This window comes from Ranitomeya imitator, chromosome 6, assembly GCF_032444005.1.
Source record: "Ranitomeya imitator isolate aRanImi1 chromosome 6, aRanImi1.pri, whole genome shotgun sequence".
In the NCBI taxonomy this organism is placed as follows: Eukaryota; Metazoa; Chordata; class Amphibia; order Anura; family Dendrobatidae; genus Ranitomeya; species Ranitomeya imitator.
In genome coordinates, this window is record NC_091287.1 from 35456736 (window position 1) to 35480891 (window position 24156).

Below are 24156 nucleotides of genomic sequence, written 5' to 3' on the forward strand. Positions count from 1 at the left end.
GGCTACACCGTGATGCCGAAAACAGATGCTCTTTACACTGCGTGGGAGTCCAATGATTACAAATATCCATACGTTTAATGAAAGGATCTATTTTCAATATTACAAGGAGCTGACGATGTTGAGTCCTTCATTATGTGTAGGATACAAACTCGGAAACATGTTTTTAATACTCAGTTCCTAATCAAGACATTCAGGGACATCGGACTTGGCTTTTTTTTTAAGTTTGTAAACCAGACATATTGCAAACCCGCACTGATTTTTTTTTTTTTTAAGAAATCAAAAGTTCAGATACTGTAGACAATATGCATCTACGCTATTGTTAGTAGACATGCGCTACAAAACGCTGGTATAAGAACAGAAGATCTCCACATGGTTCTGTAAAATCTGTACCAAATTCTGTATGATCAATGGGGACTAGCAAATTTGTGGTGGAACTCGTGCATTTTAATCACAAAAGAGGGTAAAACTCAGGGTAACAGAAATTGACAGGTTGTGAATTTTAAAAGTTCATTATCTGTGTGAAAAATAGAGAGGAGATTTGTTAAAATACCTACAGATTGGATATAGTCGAAAATCGTAAGAGACCCCAAAATAAACAGATTGGAAAAAAGGGTTAAGAAATGCAATATATTCATGTGTCGTAGACCCTTATCAAACTCCTTTCATCACCTCCGCACCGATTTTCAATTCTTCCGATACAAGGGACAACAAACTTAATTTACGTAATGATTTGCGCCGCCTGCACATCGGCATGATCGCGTGGCCATCAGTGCCGCAAGAACCAAAGAACTACGGCCATGGCACAGGTTGTCAGGTGAGAGCCTAGGATATGTGAGTATATGTTTTTTATTTTAACCACTCCCGGACCATTTTGCTGCATTTGTGCACTTCCAATCCCCAAAATTTCAAATTAGCTAGAATCTACAATTCTAGAGAAATTCATAACAAAATTTGATTTGCTCATCTGTGATGGTAACTATTAATATTATGCTTCACTCATTTTAGAGAAAACATAAAAAAGACACTTTTGTTTATTGAGTTTATGGTCAATTTTTTTTTTTTATAAGAAGGTTTTCCAGATGTATAAAAGATATCGATATCAGGCCTCCATGGCTTCATCATCACTGCTTTGCACAAAATCATCTCCGATATTCTCCAGAGGAGCATCTTCAGCATCCGAGTCTCCATGCGCCTCCTCTCCCCCCAGGTCGCCCAGTATCTGCCCGACGTGCTCCAGGAGCGCAGAATCATCACACTTCAGCTTGCTGTAAAGCTGTGGGCAGAAAACAGAGACCCGGTTAGTGCACAGCGGCATGTGGCACTGATAACTTCACAAAGCTTTTAATGGATGGAAAATATGGTCGACTTAAAAGCATTTGCAAATTGGAACAGAAAAAGCACTCTGCGACTATTTCATCCAAATTAAAGGGGGAAAGGGAGACAGGAGCAAGAAAATATTTGTTGAGCAGTAATTTACTTCTATCAGTAGGATGAAAATACCTCGCCAGCTGCGCTAATAGTCGCGCGAACATTTATTGCAAAACACAGTACTTAGGATGCCGCACTTTAAAAGTTCAAAGCCGCACTGAATTGTTCAATGACGGCACAGGCAGTCATGAAGTATACACACCGCCTTGGCCTATATTATATTGATATGTATTCAGAAGAAGAAAGATCAGAGAATATAAAATATAATCATGAAGAAGAGATGAAGTTGTCATTTATCAGCATTATTATATTGCTGCTTCTATGGTTTACTGTGATAACTCAGTGTTTAGCGGTTTTAGAATCAAAGCTAACAACAGTGATCAAATGGGATGTGACAGATAGAAGCGGCACTGTTGAGCTGTTGAGTTAGAATCATCCAGCAACTATAGGGGTTAATATTGTTATAACAGACAGGGAGTGGTTAGCTCAGAAGGTGTGTGTTAGAGAATCTCCTGTCTCACTGAAATCAGAAAAGCTGTATAACCAGTTATTCCTGGAAAGTGAATGCTGTAATAAAAGAAGCAATCAGGACAGCCAGGAGCATCTTTTTTACATAAAGATAGAAGTGAGAGAGCTACAGCACCGGACTCATCTTCATCCCACCCCAACTCACTGCAAGAGCAAGGTCATTTCGGCTAAGGTTATAACACTGTGTGTTAAGAGAAGTTATCTATGAAGATAGACAGATAGATAGATAGATAAATAGATAGATAGATAGATATTAAATAGATCCTGGGTGCCTCTGGTGCTTACTAGGACCCTCAACATCGTGATGTATGTCACGGAACCTAGGTAAGTGCCACAGGTGCCCAGGATGCCAATTGCCAAACTGGAGAATAGCAGTCAAAAAGGACCAGACTGGACACTGATTTGTGCTGGCCAGGTCCAAAGTGCCTTACAGGCAGACATACACATCGAAGAATAGATAGACAGAGATAAACAGACAGAGAGATATATAAATATAGTTAGAGCAATAGACAAAACTGATAGATGCTGTATACAGTACAGACCAAAAGTTTGGACACACCTTCTCATTTAAAGATTTTTCTGTATTTTCATGACTATGAAAATTGTACATTCACACTGAAGGCATCAAAACTATGAATTAACACATGTGGAATTATATACTTAATAAAAAAGTGTGAAAAAACTGAAAATATGTTTTTTATTCTAGATTCTTCAAAGTTGCCACCTTTTGCTTTGATGACTGCTTTGCATACTCTTGGCATTCTCTTGATGAGCTTCAACAGGTAGTCACCGAGAATGGTCTTCCAACAATCTTGAAGGAGTTTCCAGAGATGCTTAGCACTTGTTGGCCCTTTTCCCTTCACTCTGCGGTCCAGCTCACCCCAAACCATCTCGATTGGGTTCAGGTCTAGTGACTGTGGAGGCCAGGTCATGTGGCGTAGAACCCGATCACTCTCCTTCTTGGTCAAATAGCCCTTACACAGCCTGGAGGTGTGTTTGGGGTTATTGTCCTGTTGAAAAATAAATGATGGTCCAACTAAACGCAAACCGGATGGAATAGCATGCCGCTGCAAGATGCTGTGGTAGCCATGCTGGTTCAGTATGCCTTCAATTTTGAATAAATCCCTAACAGTGTCACCAGCAAAGCCCCCCAACACCATCACACCTCTTCCTCCACGCTTCATGGTGGGAACCAGGCATGCAGAGTCCATCCGTTCACCTTTTCTGCGTCGCACAAAGACACGGTGGTCGGAACCAAAGATCTCAAATTTGGACTCATCAGACCAAAGCACAGATTTCCATTGGTCTAATGTCCATTCCCTGTGTTCTTTAGCCCAAACAAGTCTCTTCTGCTTGTTGCCTGTCCTTAGCAGTGGTTTCCTAGCAGCTATTTTATCATGAAGGCCTGCTGCACAAAGTCTCCTCTTAACAGTTGTTGTAGAGATGTGTCTGCTGCTAGAACTCTGTGTGGCATTGACCTGGTCTCTAATCTGAGCTGCTGTTAACCTGCGATTTCTGAAGCTGGTGACTCGGATAAACTTATCCTCAGAAGCAGAAGTGACTCTTGGTCTTCCTTTCCTGGGGCGGTCATCATGTGAACCAGTTTATTTGTAGCGCTTGATGGTTTTTGCCACTGCACTTGGGGACACTTTCAAGGTTTTCCCAATTTTTCGGACTGACTGACCTTCATTTCTTAAAGTAATGATGGCCACTCGTTTTTCTTTACTTAGCTGTTTTTTTTTTGCCATAATACAAATTCTAACAGTCTATTCAGTAAGACTATCAGCTGTGTATCAACCAGACTTCTGCACAACACAACTGATGGTCCCAACCCCATTTATAAGGCAAGAAATCCCACTTGTTAAACCTGACGGGGCACACCTGTGAAGTGAAAACCATTCCCGGTGACTACCTCTTGAAGCTCATCAAGAGAATGCCAAGAGTGTGCAAAGCAGTCATCAAAGCAAAAGGTGGCTACTTTGAAGAACCTAGACTATAAGACATAATTTCAGTTTCACACTTTTTGTTAAGTATATAATTCCACATGTGTTAATTCATAGTTTTGATGCCTTCAGTGTGAATGTACAATTTTCATAGTCATGAAAATACAGAAAAATCTTTAAATGAGGTGTGTCCAAACTTTTGGTCTGTACTGTAGATAAATATAGACTAGAAAAGAGCTAAGAATCTATCTAAAATTTTTAGGAATTTGCTGAATCTAGCAAATTCGCACAATGTGCGATTCTCTTTGCAAAAAGTCATCAAAAATGGTACAAAGAGAAAAACTGACCAGCACATCTAAGCTAGTGTGTACAGATTCCAGCTAAGGCAATAATTCTAAGAAAAAATATAGCTGAACTCAGAAATACTAAGAATAATAAATTGAGAAAATTGTAACTGCCATATAAAATAGGTAAACACTACATTATATACACAAGGAATATTGGAAAAATGGAACTGCAAAATTGCTATAGAAAAATAGCTTAAAAAGAAGGTACTCAGCGCATAGATTGGCTAATATATGTGAGACCAACAGCCATCGTTAAGGCATAAAGTTGTTGGGTTCTACTCCCATCAGCCTAAGGTGATTTTAATTAGCTGGCACATTTGGTGCAAAAACGCGTTTAAACGCTGCGTTTTTTAGGCGCATGCGTTTTTGCATGTTTTAACGCAAACGCGGCGTTTTGACGCGTTTACAAGCGGTTTTTCCTGCGTTTGCGTTTTTGAAACGCATGATGAGAAGTGTGTGACAGCTGCCAATCATCAAAAACAACTAGAAAACCCACTATAAACAGAAATACCTAGGGTTATGATCCCTAGTAACCCTAGGGATCCTAACCCTAACCCTAAAACACAAACTCTAACCCTAAAACACAAACTCTAACCCTAACCCTAAAACACAAACTCTAAACCTAACCCAAACTCTAACCCTAACCCTAAAACAAACTCTAACCCTAACCCAAACTCTAACCCTAACCCTAACAAAAACTCTAACACAAACCCTAACCCTAAGCCTAAAACACAAACTCTAACCCTAACCCAAACACTAACCCTAACCCAAACTCTAACCCTAACACAAACTCTAACACAAACTCTAACCCTAACCCTAAAACACAAACTCTAACCCTAACCCTAAAACACAAACCCTAACCCTAACTCTAACCCTAACCCAAACTCTAACCCAACCCTAACCCTAACACAAACTCTAGCACAAACTCTAACACAAACCCTAACCCTAAAACATAAACTCTAACCCTAACCATAACTCTAACGTAAACTCTAACACAAACTCTAACCCTAACCCTAACACACAAACTCTAACCCAAACTCTAACCCTAACCCTAAAACACAAACTCTAACCCTAACCCTAGGGATCCTAACCCTAAGCCTTAGGGTTAGGATCCCTAGGGTTAGGGTTAGGGTTTGGGGGTGGCTTATCAGTGTGTATTCTTGTGTTTTTCTATAAAAACGCATGCAAACGCATGTGTTTAAAAACGCATGCGTTTACATAGACATCAATAGGCTTTTTTTGCTGCAAAAAAACGCATGCTTTTTTTGCGGCAAAAAAATGCCGCTAAAATTACTACATGTTGCATTTTTGCAACACAACGCATGCAGAGAAAAAATGCATGCGTTGCAAAAACGCGTCAAAACGCATGCAAATAAACTCATGCGTTTTTAATGTTAAGTATAGGGGAAAAAACGCATGCATTTTTTTGCGCAAAAACGCAAAAAAAAACAACCAGCAAATGTGAAACCAGCCTTATTGCCTTAGGCTGGTTTCACACTGCATTTTGTGAACCCGTTTAATGGACTACGTTACACCGCGGCATAACGCGGTGTAGCACAGTCCGTTAACGCCGCCATTACTTGCAATGGTGAACGCATTGCTAGCGCATACGCCAACAATGGGCGTGCGCTAGCGATGTGTCGTCATTGAGTGACGGACCCGAGACGCGGGCTGCAGCGTTTCCGGGTCCATCACTGCTAGCGCAGATGGAGCTAGCAGATGCTCCATCTGCGCTAGCGCAGTGCCAAACTCGGCACTTGCATTAGTGCAGTCCGTTTAATGGATTTGTTGAACGGACTGCACAACGCAAGTGTGAACCTAGCCTTAGCTGGCACCTGTACACACTAGCTTAAATGTACTGGTCAGTTTTTCTGTTTGTAGCACACTCCTACTCCCATCAGCCTAAGGTGATTTTAATTAGCTGGTTCCTTCCTTTTCACCTAAAATGGTCACCATCATTTTACACATTGCAGAAGATTGCATCAGCCAGGAAAGGATCTCACAACCTCAGGCTTGGCCAAGTGAGCTTCCCCATAGCAGCACAAATCGTGGATAGGATTATTATGGCATGTATAAAAACAGAGGCAGAGAATGCAGCAGCTATTATGTATTAAATATGTATAGTGAGAGGATGTCACACCTCAGAGCATAACTATAGAGATAGGGACAGAAAACAACAAACACCGATGAAATTGTACAGATACTGTATGACAGCACAACAGTGAAGTTGATTAGTGTGTGAGGAAAAGAGAACAATACAGATTTAACTGATAGTTGAAAGAGTCACTATGTTTGTGAAAAAGGAGAGTAAAGGCCCCTTCACATTAAGCGACGCTGCAGCGATACCGACAACGATCCGGATCGCTGCAGCGTCGCTGTGTGGTCGCTGGAGAGCTGTCACACAGACCGCTCTCCAGCGACCAACGATCCTGAGGTCCCCGGTAACCAGGGTAAACATCGGGTTACTAAGCGCAGGGCCGCGCTTATTAACCTGATGTTTACCCTGGTTACCAGCGTAAAAGTAAAAAAAAACAAACACTACATACTTACCTACCGCTGTCTGTCCCCGGCGCTGTGCTTCTCTGCACTCCTCCTGTACTGGCTGTGAGCACAGCGGCCGGAAAGCAGAGTGGTGACGTCACCGCTCTGCTTTCCCGCTGACCGACGCTCACAGCCAGTACAGGAGGAGTGCAGAGAAGCTGAGCGCCGGGGACAGACAGCGGTAGGTAAGTATGTAGTGTTTGTTTTTTTTTACTTTTACGCTGGTAACCAGGGTAAACATCGGGTTACTAAGCGCGGCCCTGCGCTTAGTTACCCGATGTTTACCCTGGTTACCAGTGAAGACATCGCTGGATCGGTGTCACACACGCCGATCCAGCGATGTCCACGGGAGATCCAGCGACGAAATAAAGTTCTGGACTTTGTTCAGCGACCAACGATCTCCCAGCAGGGGCCTGATCGTTGGTCACTGTCACACAGAACGATTTCCTTAACGATATCGTTGCTACGTCACAAAAAGCAACGATATCGTTAACGATATCGTTATGTGTGAAGGTACCTTAACTGCATCTGAGAGTCAGGAGAATCACTGCGTCTGTATGGCAGGAAAGTCACTGTGCCTGAATGGCAGGAGGGTCACTGTGTCTGGGGGCCAGGAAAGTCTCTGCATCTGTGAGGCAGGAGTGCTACTGCGTCTGTGAGGCAGGAGAGTCACTGTGTCTGAGGCAAAAGAGTCACTGCATCTGTGAGGCAAGAGAGTCACTGCATCTGTGAGGCAGGAGAGTCACTGTGTCTGGGAGCCAGGAAAGTCTCTGTATCTGTGAGGCAGGAGTGCTACTGCGTCTGTGAGGCAGGAGAGTCACTGTGTCTGAGGCAAAAGAGTCACTGCATCTGTGAGGCAAGAGAGTCACTGCATCTGTGAGGCAGGAGAGTCATTGTCTGTGAGGCAGGAGAGTCACTGAGTCTATGAAGCAAGAGAGTCACTGCATCTGTGAGGTAAGAGAGTTACTGCATCTGTGAGGCAGGAGAGTCACTGCGTCTGTGAGGCAAGAGAGTCACTGTCTGTGAGGCAGGAGAGTCACTGCGTCTGTGAGGCAGGAGAGTCACTGTCTGTGAGGCAGGAGAGTCACTGTCTGTGAGGCAGGAGAGTCACTGTCTGTGAGGCAGGAGAGTCACTGCATCTGTGAGGCAGGAGAGTCACTGCATCTGTGAGGCAGGAGAGTCACTGCCTCTGTGAGGCAGGAGAGTCACTGCATCTGTGAGGCAGGAGAGTCACTGCATCTGTGATTCAGGAGAGTCATTGCGTCTGTGAGGCAGGAGAGTCACTGCGTCTGTGAGACAGGAGAGTCACTGTCTGTGAGGCAGGAGAGTCACTGTCTGTGAGGCAGTAGAGTCACTGCATCTGTGAGGCAGGAGAGTCACTGCATCTGTGAGGCGGGAGAGTCACTGCATCTGTGAGGCGGGAGAGTCACTGTCTGTAAGGCAGGAGAGTCACTGCATCTGTGAGGCAGGAGAGTCACTGCATCTGTGAGGCAGGAGAGTCACTGCCTCTGTGAGGCAGGAGAGTCACTGCATCTGTGAGGCAGGAGAGTCACTGCATCTGTGATTCAGGAGAGTCATTGCGTCTGTGAGGCAGGAGAGTCACTGCGTCTGTGAGACAGGAGAGTCAAAGTCTGTGAGGCAGGAGTCACTGTCTGTGAGGCAGTAGAGTCACTGCATCTGTGAGGCAGGAGAGTCACTGCATCTGTGAGGCGGGAGAGTCACTGCCTCTGTGAGGCGGGAGAGTCACTGCATCTGTGAGGCAGGAGAGTCACTGCATCTGTGAGGCAGGAGAGTCACTGCATCTGTGAGGCAGGAGAGTCATTGCGTCTGTGAGGCAGGAGAGTCACTGTGTCTGTGAGGCAGGAGAGTCACTGCATCTATGAGGCGGGAGAGTCACTGCATCTGTGAGGCGGGAGAGTCACTGCATCTGTGAGGCAGGAGAGTCACTGCATCTGTGAGGCAGGAGAGTCATTGCGTCTGTGAGGCAGGAGAGTCACTGTGTCTGTGAGGCAGGAGAGTCACTGCATCTGTGAGGCAGGAGAGTCACTGCCTCTGTGAGGCAGGAGAGTCACTGCATCTGTGAGGCAGGAGAGTCACTGCATCTGTGATTCAGGAGAGTCATTGCGTCTGTGAGGCAGGAGAGTCACTGCGTCTGTGAGACAGGAGAGTCACTGTCTGTGAGGCAGGAGAGTCACTGTCTGTGAGGCAGTAGAGTCACTGCATCTGTGAGGCGGGAGAGTCACTGCATCTGTGAGGCGGGAGAGTCACTGTCTGTAAGGCAGGAGAGTCACTGCATCTGTGAGGCAGGAGAGTCACTGCGTCTGTGAGGCAGGAGAGTCACTGCCTCTGTGAGGCAAGAGAGTCACTGCATCTGTGAGGCAGGAGAGTCACTGCATCTGTGATTCAGGAGAGTCATTGCGTCTGTGAGGCAGGAGAGTCACTGCGTCTGTGAGACAGGAGAGTCACTGTCTGTGAGGCAGGAGAGTCACTGTCTGTGAGGCAGTAGAGTCACTGCATCTGTGAGGCAGGAGAGCCACTGCATCTGTGAGGCGGGAGAGTCACTGCCTCTGTGAGGCGGGAGAGTCACTGCATCTGTGAGGCAGGAGAGTCACTGCATCTGTGAGGCAGGAGAGTCATTGCGTCTGTGAGGCAGGAGAGTCACTGTGTCTGTGAGGCAGGAGAGTCACTGCATCTATGAGGCGGGAGAGTCACTGCATCTGTGAGGCGGGAGAGTCACTGCATCTGTGAGGCAGGAGAGTCACTGCATCTGTGAGGCAGGAGAGTCATTGCGTCTGTGAGGCAGGAGAGTCACTGTGTCTGTGAGGCAGGAGAGTCACTGCATCTGTGAGGCAGGAGAGTCACTGCATCTGTGAGGCAGGAGAGTCACTGCATCTGTGAGGCAGGAGAGTCATTGCGTCTGTGAGGCAGGAGAGTCACTGTGTCTGTGAGGCAGGAGAGTCACTGCATCTGTGAGGCAGGAGAGTCACTGCGTCTCTGAGGCAGGGGAGCTACTGTGTTTGTGAGGCAGGAGAGTCACTGTCTGTGAAGCAGGAGAGTCACTGTTTGTGTAGCAGGAGAGTCACTGTCTGTGAAGCAGGAGCATTAAACCATCTCTAAGATAAATAGTTATACAGCCAGACACATAAAAGATGATAGATGGGAGCTAGTGTTTTTACACTGATCCTGGATCAGTAATGCTAATTGCACATACAGTATTTGGAAACGCTAACGAATGCGCTTGGATCTTTTCCAGGGTATAGGATGGCAGTGTACGCTCAACTTAAGTATGGCCATTTTTAGTTTGGTATCATGTATGTCCATATTATTTGCAATGGTGCAAAGTCTTCGTTCTGTTGATGGAAGAGACAAGGCAATTTTTTTTCGATCAGCATTATGTACGCCACATAAATATAATGAGGATAATTATACACTATAATGATTATCATCACGTTTAGTTAGAAAATTTTAATTGCTCAGGTTTAGAAAAATCACTTAGCTAAACCCTTTAATAACTCGGGCAGCAGAATAATTCAATTAAGAAAGCCTAAGGTAACATAGTATTTCCGGTATATTAAGCTACTAAGAGGAATCCAAGAACTGCAACACCATCTGCCAGACACCAGCCTTAATTAAAGATGATTTGGCACATCTATGGCATGCTTTCTTCTGGTTGGACTCATCCAGGTTCAAGAAACGACCTTCAAACCATGATAGATTCATATGATACAGAAATAATAACAGCAGAAGGGACCAAAACTTTAGAGTAGTTGTCTTCTATCGTATATAAACCAAAACTGCATAAAATTAACCACATATCCATTTTGCTCAGTAGACAAATATATGCAAACTAGATGGTGGCCCGATTCTAACGCATCGGGTATTCTAGAATATGCATGTCCACGTAGTATATTGCCCAGCGACGTAGTATATTGGCCATTTACGTAGTATATTGTCCAGCCACGTAGTATACAGCACAGAGCCACGTAGTATATTGTCCAGCCACGTAGTATACAGCACAGAGCCACGTAGTATATTGTCCAGCCATGTAGTATACAGCACAGAGCCACGTAGTATATTGAAGAGCGAGGTAGTATATTGTCCAGCCACGTAGTATACAGCACAGAGCCACGTAGTATATTGTCCAGCCACGTAGTATACAGCACAGAGCCACGTAGTATATTGTCCAGCCATGTAGTATACAGCACAGAGCCACGTAGTATATTGAAGAGCGAGGTAGTATATTGTCCAGCCACGTAGTATACAGCACAGAGCCACGTAGTATATTGCTCAGCGACGTAGTATATTACCGAGCCACGTATGTCACAGGGGAGTATGTTTATTTTTTTAACCTAACGATCCAAGGGCCCCTTGTAGTTGAACATACTCACCATTCTTGTCGCTGCTCCTCAGCGTCCCGTCTCTCCGCTTCCTGGGATCCAATGGCGCTGTGCAGATGGGCGCGCGCCATGTATTTTGACTTATTGCACGTACCATGTTCTTCATAGAAAACGGTCAACCAAATTTGATTTAGAAGAACCAATACAATGGCCGCACCTCTTCCTTCAGCTCCGCCTACGTCTGCATGTGTCCTGCGTACCCTATCTTTAACATTGGGTATGCAAGCCATGCAGATGTATGCAGATGCCTCCGCATGTGACATTTTGACGCTGCGCCGACCGCAACAAAATGCAACATGTTGCATTCAACGCAGGTCAACTCAGCGTCAAAACATCCGCATGGCCTGCATACCCAATGTTAAAGATAGGGTACGCAGGACAAATGAAGACGTAGGCGGAGCTGAAGGAAGAGGTGCGGCAGTGGGCGGGGCTTAACGGAGGAAGAAGGCTTTCATCCTCAGCCCTGCCGAACGCAAGTCTGAAACCAGCCTAAAAAATAGGACCGTGACACACAGATTTCAGTTTCTTTTAAGAAGTAGGCCTGTGACTCAAAGATCTCTGCTTAAAGTAAGAAGTAGGCCTGTGACCCAAAGATCTCAGCTTCTTGTACGAAGCAGGACTATTACCCAAACATCTGAACTTCTAGTAAGAAGTAGGACTGTGACCAAAAGATTTCAGCAAACTGGTAAAAATTAGGACTGTGTCCCAAAGTTCTCAGTTTCTTGTGCAAAGTAAGACTATGACTCAAAGATGCTTCTAATAAGAAGTAAGAATATTCCCCAAAGAGCACAGCTTCATGTAAGAAGTAGGACTGTATCCCAAAGATCTCAGCTTCTTGTATGAAATGGGACAATGACCCAAAGTTCTCAGCTTCTTCTAAGTAGAACACTGTGACCCAAAGATCTCAGCTTCTTGTACGAAGTAGGACTGTGAAACAAAGAGAATGGCTTCTTGTAAGAAGTAGGACTGTGACCCAAAGATCTCAGTTTCTTCTAAATAGGACATGTGATCCACAGGTCTTTTAAGAAGATGTACTGTGACCTATAAATCAATCATTGTATCTATTCATGAGAACTTAGACAATGACCCAAATATACAAAATGGTGGTAACTTGTGAGAACTTAGGAAAACTAAAATTTATGCACCACAGTTTGAGACCTTGGATCACAAACTAGAAATTAATTTGTGAGAAGTTGGTCTATGACTCAGATTACAAATATTAATAAAAACTTTGCTCATGACAAAGATCAGTGATTGATTCATAATTCATAAGAACTAGGACCTTGACCAAAAGATTTCAGCTACTTCTAAAAAGTTGGACCCCAAAAATCAGAGTATTTCAAGACCCAGGATTACAGCTTTTCATGAGACATTGGCGATTTACACAAATATTGCAGCCTATCAGAATAACTTGGACCATCATGAAAGGTTAAAGATTGCAGCTATTTGTGAAAGCTTGGGCCCAGACATGACCAGAGATCAAAAATTGCAGCTACTCGTAAGAACTTGGATAATGACCAAGAGAAAAGAAATTCTGATTAGTCTTTAGAACTTAGACCATGATTCAAAAATTGCAGTTTTTCTTGAGAACTTTGACAAAAATCAAATATTGCAGCTATGGACTATGACCCAAAGATTAAAAATTTTAAAGAAACTCCAAGTATGAAAAAGATCAGAGATTTCAGCTGTTTGTTAGAAGTTAGAACATGACATAAATATTGAAGGATTGTTTTAGAAGCAGGACCATGAAAGTAGTTGGGCCATATCTAAATTAAGAACTTGGACCATGACTAGAGATGAGCAAATTGATTTTTAGGGACTCTGGTCCAGCATCCAGGTAATTGGTACCTGGCAACTAGAAGGGAGGCACGCGAATCTCTTACCTATGACGATTCTAGTGCGGCTTTTGATTAGCCAGGGCTGGCATGACGCAATCTGTGTGTTACCTCGCACAGATGACGTTGCACCAGCTCAAATCAAATTCCGTGCAATTGACAACCTGGAAATTTAAGAAATTTGTGGGACTCAAGTCTAGTCGCCAGGTACCACCGACCTGGATGCTGGACCGGAATCAATCAGCTCATCTGTAATCATAACCAAAAGATTCATAAAACCTTGGGCCATGATGCAAACATTGCAACTTTATCAGAAGAACTTCTATCACCACCCAATGATGAGATTTCAGCTATTTGTAAGGACCTAGATTGCGCTCTGGTGATAGGAGATTCCTGTTACTAGTTAGGACTTTGGCTGTGATTTTTCTACAGAACTTGGACCGTAAACAACCAATCAGAGGACGCAGCTATTCATGAAAACATGGACTATGAGTGAAAGACTTCAATTCTTTTGAAGAACTTGAAGCATAACTGAGAAATCAGAATTATTATTTGTGAGAACTTGGATATTAACCCAAAAATCAAATATCACAATTATTTGTAAGAATTTAAACCATGACCATAGAAGCTTTGGTGGTAATGCCTGAGATCATGTCAGTCTTTCAGGACTTATGCAATTTTCTGTAATGTGTAAAAAGGTATAAGACTGGCATGTAAAAGAAAGGGAGGAGCTGGTTGATCAGTCGCTTGAAATCAAATCATGGAAGAAGAGGCACTGCCAATGCCTAGGTATTATGTGTAAAATGGCAGCAAGCATTTGTTGGGTGATTTATGCAAATCAAAATGTTCAAATTCGCAGAGACCTGCAAATTTTATAACATTTTAGTCCAATTTGATTCACATTGAACCAATTCAATTATCGCTGACATATTTATTTATTTTACTCACTTATATAGTACCATTACTTCCACAACGCTTTACAGACATTATCATCACTGTCCCCAATCTAGATTCAATATCAGTATGTCTTTGGAGTATGCGAGAAAACCAGAGAACCCAGAAGAAAACCACGCAAATGCTGGGAGAACATACAAAGTCCTTGCAGATGTTGCCCTTGGTAGGATTTGAACCCAGGACTCCCAAGCTGCAAGGCTACAATGCTAACTACTGAGCCACCATGCTGCAAGTTTCCAGTGGCTACACGTTTATGAAAATGAACAAAAGTACAATATTATTTCAATCCGACAATATACACTGACGAGCAGAAGGGTAATCATGTTTTGAACTTTTGACTTTCAGACTCCATAGCTCACCATCCACTACTGCTTCAAAAGTGGGATTCGATACTTGACCAGGATCGATGGTGGTCTCAAAGCTGAGCAATATGTGAGTATCCTACAAAACAAATTACTTCATACACTCGAGTACTATGGGTATGAAAAGGAGAACATAGTGTTCCAGCAGGACAATAACACGAAGCATACGTCGAGATTGGAGAAGAAATGGTTCAATGACTATGAAGTAGAGGTGCTGGATTGCCCCCACAGTCCCCAGACCTTAACCCATTTGTGGGTAGAGTTGAAGAAAAACCTGTAGCCAAGTGAGTCGACCAGTATGCACCAAATTTGGGAACATGTAGAAGAGTCCTAGGATGAGATTTCGGTCAAGACATGCTTGAATCTGATAGAGAGCAGCCCAGAAGGATTCAGGCAGTGGTGAAAGCCAAAGGTGGATTTACAAAATACTAACAAAATAATAAAAATTAAAACGTAGATTTTTCAGGAGCAAAACAGTAACAATGCAGTGACATGACAATAATCCACATAACTAATCATATGCTAAATACCATATATACTCGAGTATAAGCCGATATTTTCAGCCCCAAAAAATGGGCTGAAAGTGCCCCTCTCGGCTTATACTCGAGTCATGGAAGGCGGGGGGGTCGGCGGGTGAGGGGGAGCGACACCTGTCAAATACTCACCTGCTCCCGACGCGGTCCCTGCATGTCCCAGCGGCAGCTTCTTCCCCTGTTCAGCGGTCACTGGTACCGCTCATTAAAGTTATGAATATGGACTCCACTCCCATAGGGGTGGAGCCGCATATTCATTACTGTAATGAGCTGCGCCACGTGACCGCTTATTACAGGAAGAAGCTGCCACTCCTGAAGACCATGGGACATGCAGGGACTGTGTCAGGAATGCCGGGAGCAGGTGAGCATGTCATATTCACCTTCCCTCGTTCCACCGCCGCCCCGTTTTCTGCGGCTTTTGCAGTGACTGTTCAGGTCAGTGTGGATAGAAGGGACACTGAGGGTCAGCGGGCTGCGACAATAGGTATGTCATTTTTTTTTAGTGCAGCAGCAGCATTAGTGGCACAATGCTATATGGAGCATTATGTGGAGCATCTATGGGGCCATAAAGAACTGCATGGAGCATTATATGGGGCATCTATGGGGCCATAAAGAACTGCATGGAGCATTATATGGAGCATCTATGGGGCCATAAAGAACTGCATGGAGCATTATATGGAGCATCTATGGGGCCATAAAGAACTGCATGGAGCATTATATGGGGCATTTATGGGGCCATAAAGAACTGCATGGAGCATTATATGGGGCATTTATGGGGCCATAAAGAACTGCATGGAGCATTATATGGGGCATCTCTGGGGCTATATAGGACTGAATGGAGCATCTTATGGGGCCATAAAGAACTGCATGGAGCATTATATGGGGCATTTATGGGGCCATAAAGAACTGCATGGCGCATTATATGGGGCATTTATGGGGCCATAAAGAACTGCATGGAGCATTATATGGGGCATCTCTGGGGCTATATAGGACTGAATGGAGCATTATATGGGGCATCTTATGGGGCCATAAAGAACTGCATGGAGCAATATATGGGGCATTTATGGGGCCATAAAGAACTGCATGGAGCATTATATGGGGCATCTCTGGGGTCATATAGGACTGAATGGAGCATTATATGGGGCATCTTATGGGGCCATAATGAACTGTATGGAGCATTATATGGGGCTCCTGATTCAATATGGATATTCAAAAACACAACCTACTGATGTCTCAATTCATTTTACTTTTATTGGTATCTATTTTTATTTTTGACATTTACCGGTAGCTGCTGCATTTTCCACCCTAGGCTTATACTCGAGTCAGTTAGTTTTCCCAGTTTTTTGTTGCAAAATTAGGGGGTCGGCTTATACACGGGTCGGCTTATTCTTGAGTATATACGGTAGTTGCAAGTCAAATTTATGTATGAGATAGCCAAGATGATTATCTATAAAATGATGGTGGTCTCACGTTCGGAGCAGTAGTGGAAGGTGAGATATGAAGCCTGAAAGTCAAAAGTTCTAAACATTGTTACCCCTTTGCTCGTCAGTGTCACGGACACAGAACCCTGGAAACCAACCCTAAACAGAAGAATTTTTATTTCTAATAGTACCATTCTTCTATTTTTTCTTTGGTTTAATTAATTGGGATAAAATGTGAAAAAATAAAGCCTTGTTCATAGCTTAACATTTCCAATAAGAGAATGACAAAGCTTAGAACTGAACAAACCGGTACTTGCTGCCAATTACTCCTTCCAGTGCCGAGGTCACGTTGTCATTAGACGGAGTGAGTAATGCCATCCTCGGCCCATCTTATGAAGAGTAAAGCTGCTTCATAGACTCGCTGCTCATTATTACTTTCTATTGAGTGCGGTAATGGCCTCACAGGCAGGCACCTTAAATTTGGAAAGTCAGTTTCTACTTTCTCTTTTATTTATCAAAAGACAAGACATGCAATTTATCGAACGTTCAGCTTACACTGCCTGCCATCATAGCAGCCTTGAAGGTGGGGAGCTGCAACAAGCTACATCTCTCCTAAGCATTTCTTAAAAGGAATCTGTTGTACAATCATAAAAAAAACACTATTAATATGCAGATATGGGGTTAATCTGTTGGTTAATAGTGTTCTGAAACTGCCCGGCACCCGCACTATGACCCCTGCTGTTGGGGGGAAATGACCTTTATTCCTCCTGGACGCGGCTTCAGTTACTGCTCAGTGCATAGTGAGCGGCAGCTGTAGTTGCATCCCTGGCACTGACTGACAGCCAGCTCTAATGCTGAGCCGGCTGTCAGTCAGTGCCGAAGGTGCGGTTATAGCTGCTGATCACTATGCACTGAGCAGTAAAACATCTCAATTCAATGCCTATATAAAAAAAGCTAGGGCAAACAAACAAACCAAAGCACAAGTATTACAGGCATCGCCCAATGCATTCTGTATGCTATTGGTATTTATTTACTCAAGAGTCGAAGAACCCTGGTTCAGCGTCCACATCAATACTCCATGGTAGTTGATCCTGGAGAGTGCTAACTTCCTCTGTCAGAAATCGAATGTCGGCATCCTAGATGCCTCTTGTGGTTACTGGGCCCCCAAGACACCATGATGTTGCCACGTGACGTACATTAGGACATCACAAGAAGCTTAGTGACTAGAAAAAGCCAAGCACCACTGGTGATTCATAGAGCCAATACCATCAGCCGATCAAAAATGCCGCAGGCATAAAACCTTTCTTCTTTCAGGTGCACACCAGAGCAAAGTGCATAATCGAAATGAAACGAAAAGAGGTGGCACTCACCGGAATAAAGTCCAAACTTTATTGGTCCAAAAAATGTTTAAAACATCTCAGGCAGGTGGGGGGCTAGAGACTGCAAAGACGACGGCCGTTTCGCGCTTCTACGGGTAGTCTTTGCAGTCTCTAGTCCCCCACCTGCCTGAGATGTTTTAAACATTATTTGGACCAATAAAGTTTGAACTTTATTCCGGTGAGTGCCACCTCTTTTCGTTTCATTTGGATTAGTGACTAGGTCTTACATGACGTCATAACACTGAAGGCACCTAAGGATGCGGGCATAAGTGTGCCAGCCAAGAAAGCTTGCACTACTCTGGTCCAGCTGCCACAGAGTCCCCTGTATGGATGACGGACCAGGGTCCTGCAAATCTATTTGGTCAACACAAGTACTCCAGTACAAGTCAGTTTAAAGCTGTTTTTTTGCTGTGTAATCTGAGAAGAGCATGATGTAGGGACAGAGGCCCTGATTCCAGCAATGTATCACTTGCTAGGCTGTATTTTACTGTTTCAATGAAATCAGTGTTTTATCAGCAAGAGATTATCACTACAGGAGAAGGTATCTCGTGCCTCCTGGTTCTACCCCGCCCCCAGCACTGATTGGCAGCTTTCTGTGTACAGTGTATATTGACAAAGAGCAACCAATCATTGGTGTGGGCGGGGTTATACAGCGCTCAGCATTCCGAACTCTGCTAGACCTGCAGTAGAGGAAACCGTGATTGTATCACAACTGATGCACCTAATAAGCTGAGTGATACACCGCTAGAATCCCGGTCTTTGTCCCTACATAATGCTGCTGTCAGATTTCATTTAAAAGGGGTTGACAAAGATTAGAAAAACAAGGTTGCTTTCTTCCAAAAATGGCACCACACCTGCTTACAGGTTGTGTCTGGTATCTCTCTTTAAATTAACAGTGCTGAGCTGCAAGACCAAACAAAACTGGTAGTCGTGTGTTGTTTTTGAAAAACAGCAGCCTTGTTAATAGATAATAGATTTTCACATAACCAACCGCACATCACCTAAAATTTAATGAAATAGCTCCTCCTGGTCGCAGTTGCCTAAATTACATATTTTTTTAAATCTTTTATGTATTATTGTATTAGAAATTCCCTGCATAGATGCCTTTTATAGTCTGCAGGTGCTGTAAGGTAGAGTGCTTTCTCTTGTAGTAATATATTCTGGCCTTGCTTCTATTCATTCCCAGCAGGCGATGACTTCCATTTTCATTATGATACCGTTATTATTAGAACATGATTTAATCATTCGCATACACGTGATTGTTTTTCATCTTTATGTGTTTACTAACCCTCCGCAATCAAGTAAGGTCACTAAATGCATCTACTTAAAGGCCTAATTGCTTTCTTAACGGCGTATCGCTTCTTCATTTATTATTGCCAGTGGAACACAAGAGTCCACAGCGAAGGTTTCAAAACCATACAAGAGCGGCAATGACCAGCGAGACCGAAAGAGTTTTATTCCCCTTCTACAGTCAGCCTGACGATAGTCGCGTTTCTCCTTTTATCACTTGATACACGGCACCAATAAAGTTTGCGTAATACAGCAATTAGTGGAAAGGGGGGTCTTTAATAATATTAAATAATATAAAATTAGAGTAGACAGGTCCTGTGATTCTGGTCAAAGAGGTCCCAATCCTACAATTAGTACAATATTACAGATACTCATTGCACTCAAGCAGTTGATTACTACAAAATAAAACCTCATAGTACAAAAAATATAATTAATATAGCACCAAAATGTTGGAAAAATAGAGCTTTGGTCAGCACCTAGGACTCATTATCTTTCCTCATGGCAACCCTGTGCGCTCATGTAAGGTCGGGGTCCTAAACCTTATAGATAGTCTCGTGTGGCAGGATGCAGCCAGAGTTTTCAGGTAGTTGGTTCCACTAATGTGGACTGCTTTTCTGCTCTGTCTGAAACTCCAGATTAACCTGTTACACCACTGGCCAGTTCTTTCTGGATTCTGTGACAAATCCAACTCCGTTATATCCTGGGCTAACACTGTTACACCTCTAGGCACCTCTCACGGAAATATACTGCTTTTGGGAAGGACAAAGTGGCTGCTCAAGTACCTTACTCTCAATTAACCTACTGACTATCACTAGGGACTCTACATGATGTAACAGGATGGCTCCAGATAAAAGTTACTAATGGATAAATACAATGCTGCACCGTCTCTCACAAATATGGCTGTGTTATATCACTAGTTAAATCTGCCTGGACTCTGTGACAAACCCAGTTCTTCTATATCACTAGGAAAACCTGCGTAACCTCTGTGCCATTGTTGACTTGGGCTCTGTGATAGTTTCATTGAGTTAACTGCACTATACATCTGGATCAGCCTTTCCTCACAATCTCCATCGTCACTCAGCTCTGCTTCTTTGGTTCTTCATCGAGTCGAATCTTCTATATCCCTATTCAACGTGGGTTCACCAGTAGCCATGACATCTACTCCTCATTGGTTCTTGAGGTTCTACTTCTGCTTCTTTGGTTTCTCATCGAGTTGACTCTTCTACATCACTATTCAACACCAGTTGTCATGACTTCTACTCTTAATTGGTTCACGAGGTTCCGCTTCTGCTTCTTCATTTGCCATCTTGCCTTTGTTTCAACTTGATCGCTTTTTTGTACCACCACAAGTCCGTGCTGCACTGAACTTCTCCATCTGAAACCAGGACTTCGAAAATACACCTTCCCTGAGACATAAGTCTGAAAACCTGGATAAACCAAAACTGGACTCTAAGCACATGCTAGGCATTGTATCCTTAATAACCAGTCTGAGTCACATGGCCCCAACCATCATAAAGCCGTCCACAATTTTATAGAAGTCTAAAAACTTTTAAAGCATAGTCCAATACTTCAATCTAATGTGTCTTAAAGAAAACGGAGTGGCGACAATGGCTTACTTTGTTATTTTTGCAAAAAAAGAACCTGCAATTGACATCCAGTGCCATCTCCCTAATCACACCTGTCAATCTGTCTACTGCTGCCGAATCCTACAGTGGATTGCTCCATGGTGTCAATGTTAATTACGGGTTTTCAGCCAGCTCAAGCTAGGCTTGTTTTTAATCCATAATTATTAAGTAAGAGGTTCATAGACACACTCCCAGTAGCATTTAGTATAAATAGCTGCTTCGGTCTTATCACTGCAGGCTGGTCACAGATATCCAGTCAATGACAGAAATAAAAAGCCGGCTTTTCAGAAGAACAAAATGGCTGTTCAAATACTGTACTCTCAATTAACCTAATGAAGATCACTGGGGACTGTCCCCGATGTAACAGGACGGTACCTGATAAGAGCTATTAAAGGACAAACACAATGTTGCATCTTATCTCTTTACCCAGATAACGGGTTTATTGTGCTTACGCTTTGGTTTACTTATCTTTAGATAATGTCATCTTTTGTGGAGAGCAAATATAGTTTGTCATTGATTTTACTACGGGCATTTTCGATTCCAGTCAACACGACGGTAAACAACCATGAACAACATCAGAGAAATGGACGTTGACACAGATCATGATTTTGGATGCAGCCAATAAATTTCCCTATGTAATGTAGCGTGGTTCACAAAATAGCAAAGCAAGGAAAGGATATTCATGATGAGCGCTCAAATGGTATGTAGTGTGAAAATGTGAAACGCGTCGTTCGTAGGGCACAACCGTATTATGGCTTCATACAAAACTTATGTTCAGTCTATTTTTATTAAAGCATAAAACAGAATATTTTTTCAGTTGAACCATGTTAAAATTTGTAAAGTTACAGACGGCCAAAGCAGACAATCGAGTAAACTTCTGATTGTTTATGAACAATGGTTATTAGTGAAATATAATCTTATCATGCTTGCTTATAAGGAATTCAACCAGTCTCAATTATGTTGAGGTAGTATTACTAACAAAGAGGACTTCAATAGAAAACCCCTATACAAAGAAACAAGGAAGAAAATTAGAGAAATACTGCAAGAGGGAGAAAGAAAGAAAAGAAGTTGGGGGCATAATACTTAATGCATAACATGTTATCAATCCACTGGCGTCAGTCTAACACCTTCACCATATTACAATCCCTCAGAACTATAAAAGTCATGAAAGTCTTGAAATAAGATCCATCCACTCCAAGTATTCCTAAATTTGTCAGATGTACCATTACAGTCTGCCGAGAGTTCATCCATTCTACATAGGTTAACTTTGGCGCTAGTCACTTTTCACTACCAAGCCGTGAGTCAGGATAGTCAAGAAGTCCAAGGTTAGAAGCCGGGAAGGTACGTCATAAACAGAAGGAAGAGACAAAAGTGTAGTCAGGTAGGGTTCCGAGGTCAGAATACCAGGAGGATAAAGGATCATGAGCAGAAGGGGATAAACAGACGGATGGTCAGAACGAGGTCAAAGGTCAGGTGACAAAAAAATCAACATACAGAACTTAAGGCACAGAGGAAACAAACCTCACCAGCTGAATGTATGTCTGGCAGAGGTCTGGGAGAAGCAGCTCAGTTAAGTAGCATGGCAATCACCTGGAATAATGAACACTTGGAGACAGCTGACATCTCTGTTATGTTTGCTAATGACAGGTGTTATGAAGGCAATCCAGAAACACAGTGTGCTTAGCGATCAGAGCGCACACAGTGATCTGACAAATACCCAAAAATACAAGAACGAGCTCTGAGACGTGGAAACTCTGTAGACTGCACACCTGATCCTATCCTAAACACAACTAAAAGCGGCTGTGGATTGCGCCTAACAACTACCTAGGCAACTCGGCACAGCCTAAGAAACTAGCTAGCCTGAAGATAGAAAAATAGGCCTGACTTGCCCCAGAGAAATTCCCCAAAGGAAAAGGCAGCCCCCCACATATAATGACTGTGAGTAAGATGAAAAGACAAAACGTAGGGATGAAATAGATTCAGCAAAGTGGGGCCCGATATTCTAGGACAGAGCGAGGACAGTAAAGCGAACTTTGCAGTCTACAAAAAACCCTAAAGCAAAACCACGCAAAGGGGGCAAAAAAAACCCACCGTGCCGAACTAATGGCACGGCGGTACACCCTTTGCGTCTCAGAGCTTCCAGCAAAACTAAAGACAAGCTGGACAGAAAAAAAGCAACAAAAAAGCAAAAAGCACTTAGCTATACAGAGCAGCAGGTCACAGGAACAATCAGGAGAAGCTCAGATCCAACACTGAAACATTGACAAGGAGCAAGGATAGCAGCATCAGGCGGAGTTAAGTAATGAAGCAGTTAACGAGCTCACCAGAACACCTGAGGGAGGAAGCTCAGAAGCTGCAGTACCACTTGTGACCACAGGAGTGAATTCAGCCACAGAATTCACAACAGTACCCCCCCCTTGAGGAGGGGTCACCGAACCCTCACCAGAGCCCCCAGGCCGACCAGGATGAGCCGCATGAAAGGCACGAACAAGATCGGAAGCATGAACATCAGAGGCAAAAACCCAGGAATTATCTTCCTGAGCATAACCCTTCCATTTAACCAGATACTGGAGTTTCCGTCTAGAAACACGAGAATCCAAAATCTTCTCCACAATATACTCCAATTCCCCCTCCACCAAAACCGGGGCAGGAGGCTCAACAGATGGAACCATAGGTGCCACGTATCTCCGCAACAACGACCTATGGAATACATTATGTATGGAAAACGAGTCTGGGAGGGTCAAACGAAAAGACACAGGATTGAGAACCTCAGAAATCCTATACGGACGAATAAAACGAGGTTTAAATTTAGGAGAGGAAACCTTCATAGGAATATGACGAGAAGATAACCAAACCAGATCCCCAACACGAAGTCAGGGACCCACACGGCGTCTACGATTAGCGAAAAGTTGAGCTTTCTCCTGGGACAAGATCAAATTGTCCACTACCTGAGTCCAGATCTGCTGCAACCTATCCACCACAGAATCCACACCAGGACAGTCCGAAGACTCAACCTGTCCTGAAGAGAAACGAGGATGGAACCCAGAATTGCAAAAAAATGGAGAAACCAAGGTAGCCGAGCTGGCTCGATTATTAAGGGCGAACTCAGCCAATGGCAAAAAGGACACCCAATCATCCTGGTCTGCAGAAACAAAACATCTCAGATATGTTTCCAAGGTCTGATTGGTTCGTTCGGTCTGGCCATTAGTCTGAGGATGGAAAGCCGAGGAAAAGGATAGGTCAATGCCCATCCTACCACAAAAGGCTCGCCAAAACCTTGAAACAAACTGGGAACCTCTGTCAGAAACAATATTCTCAGGAATGCCATGCAACCGAACCACATGCTGAAAGAACAAAGGTACCAAATCAGAGGAGGAAGGCAATTTAGCCAAGGGCACCAGATGGACCATTTTAGAAAAGCGATCACAGACCACCCAAATGACTGACATCTTTTGAGAAACGGGAAGGTCAGAAATGAAATCCATCGAAATATGTGTCCAAGGCCTCTTTGGGACCGGCAAGGGCAAAAGCAACCCACTGGCACGAGAACAGCAGGGCTTAGCCCTAGCACAA

At 43.6% G+C, this 24156-nt stretch overlaps 1 protein-coding gene across 1 annotated transcript in view; it reads right to left on the reverse strand.

Moving 5' to 3' along the window:
- Positions 1 to 1013: 1013 nt before the first annotated feature.
- LOC138641794 (uncharacterized) overlaps positions 1014 to 24156 on the reverse strand; it is a 473126-nt gene continuing 449983 nt past the window's right edge. Inside the window, exon 12 of the mRNA XM_069729446.1 lies at positions 1014 to 1273. Coding sequence (XP_069585547.1) covers positions 1100 to 1273 — 174 coding nt within the window. The 3' untranslated portion in view covers positions 1014 to 1099. The remainder of the gene's footprint in view (positions 1274 to 24156) is intronic.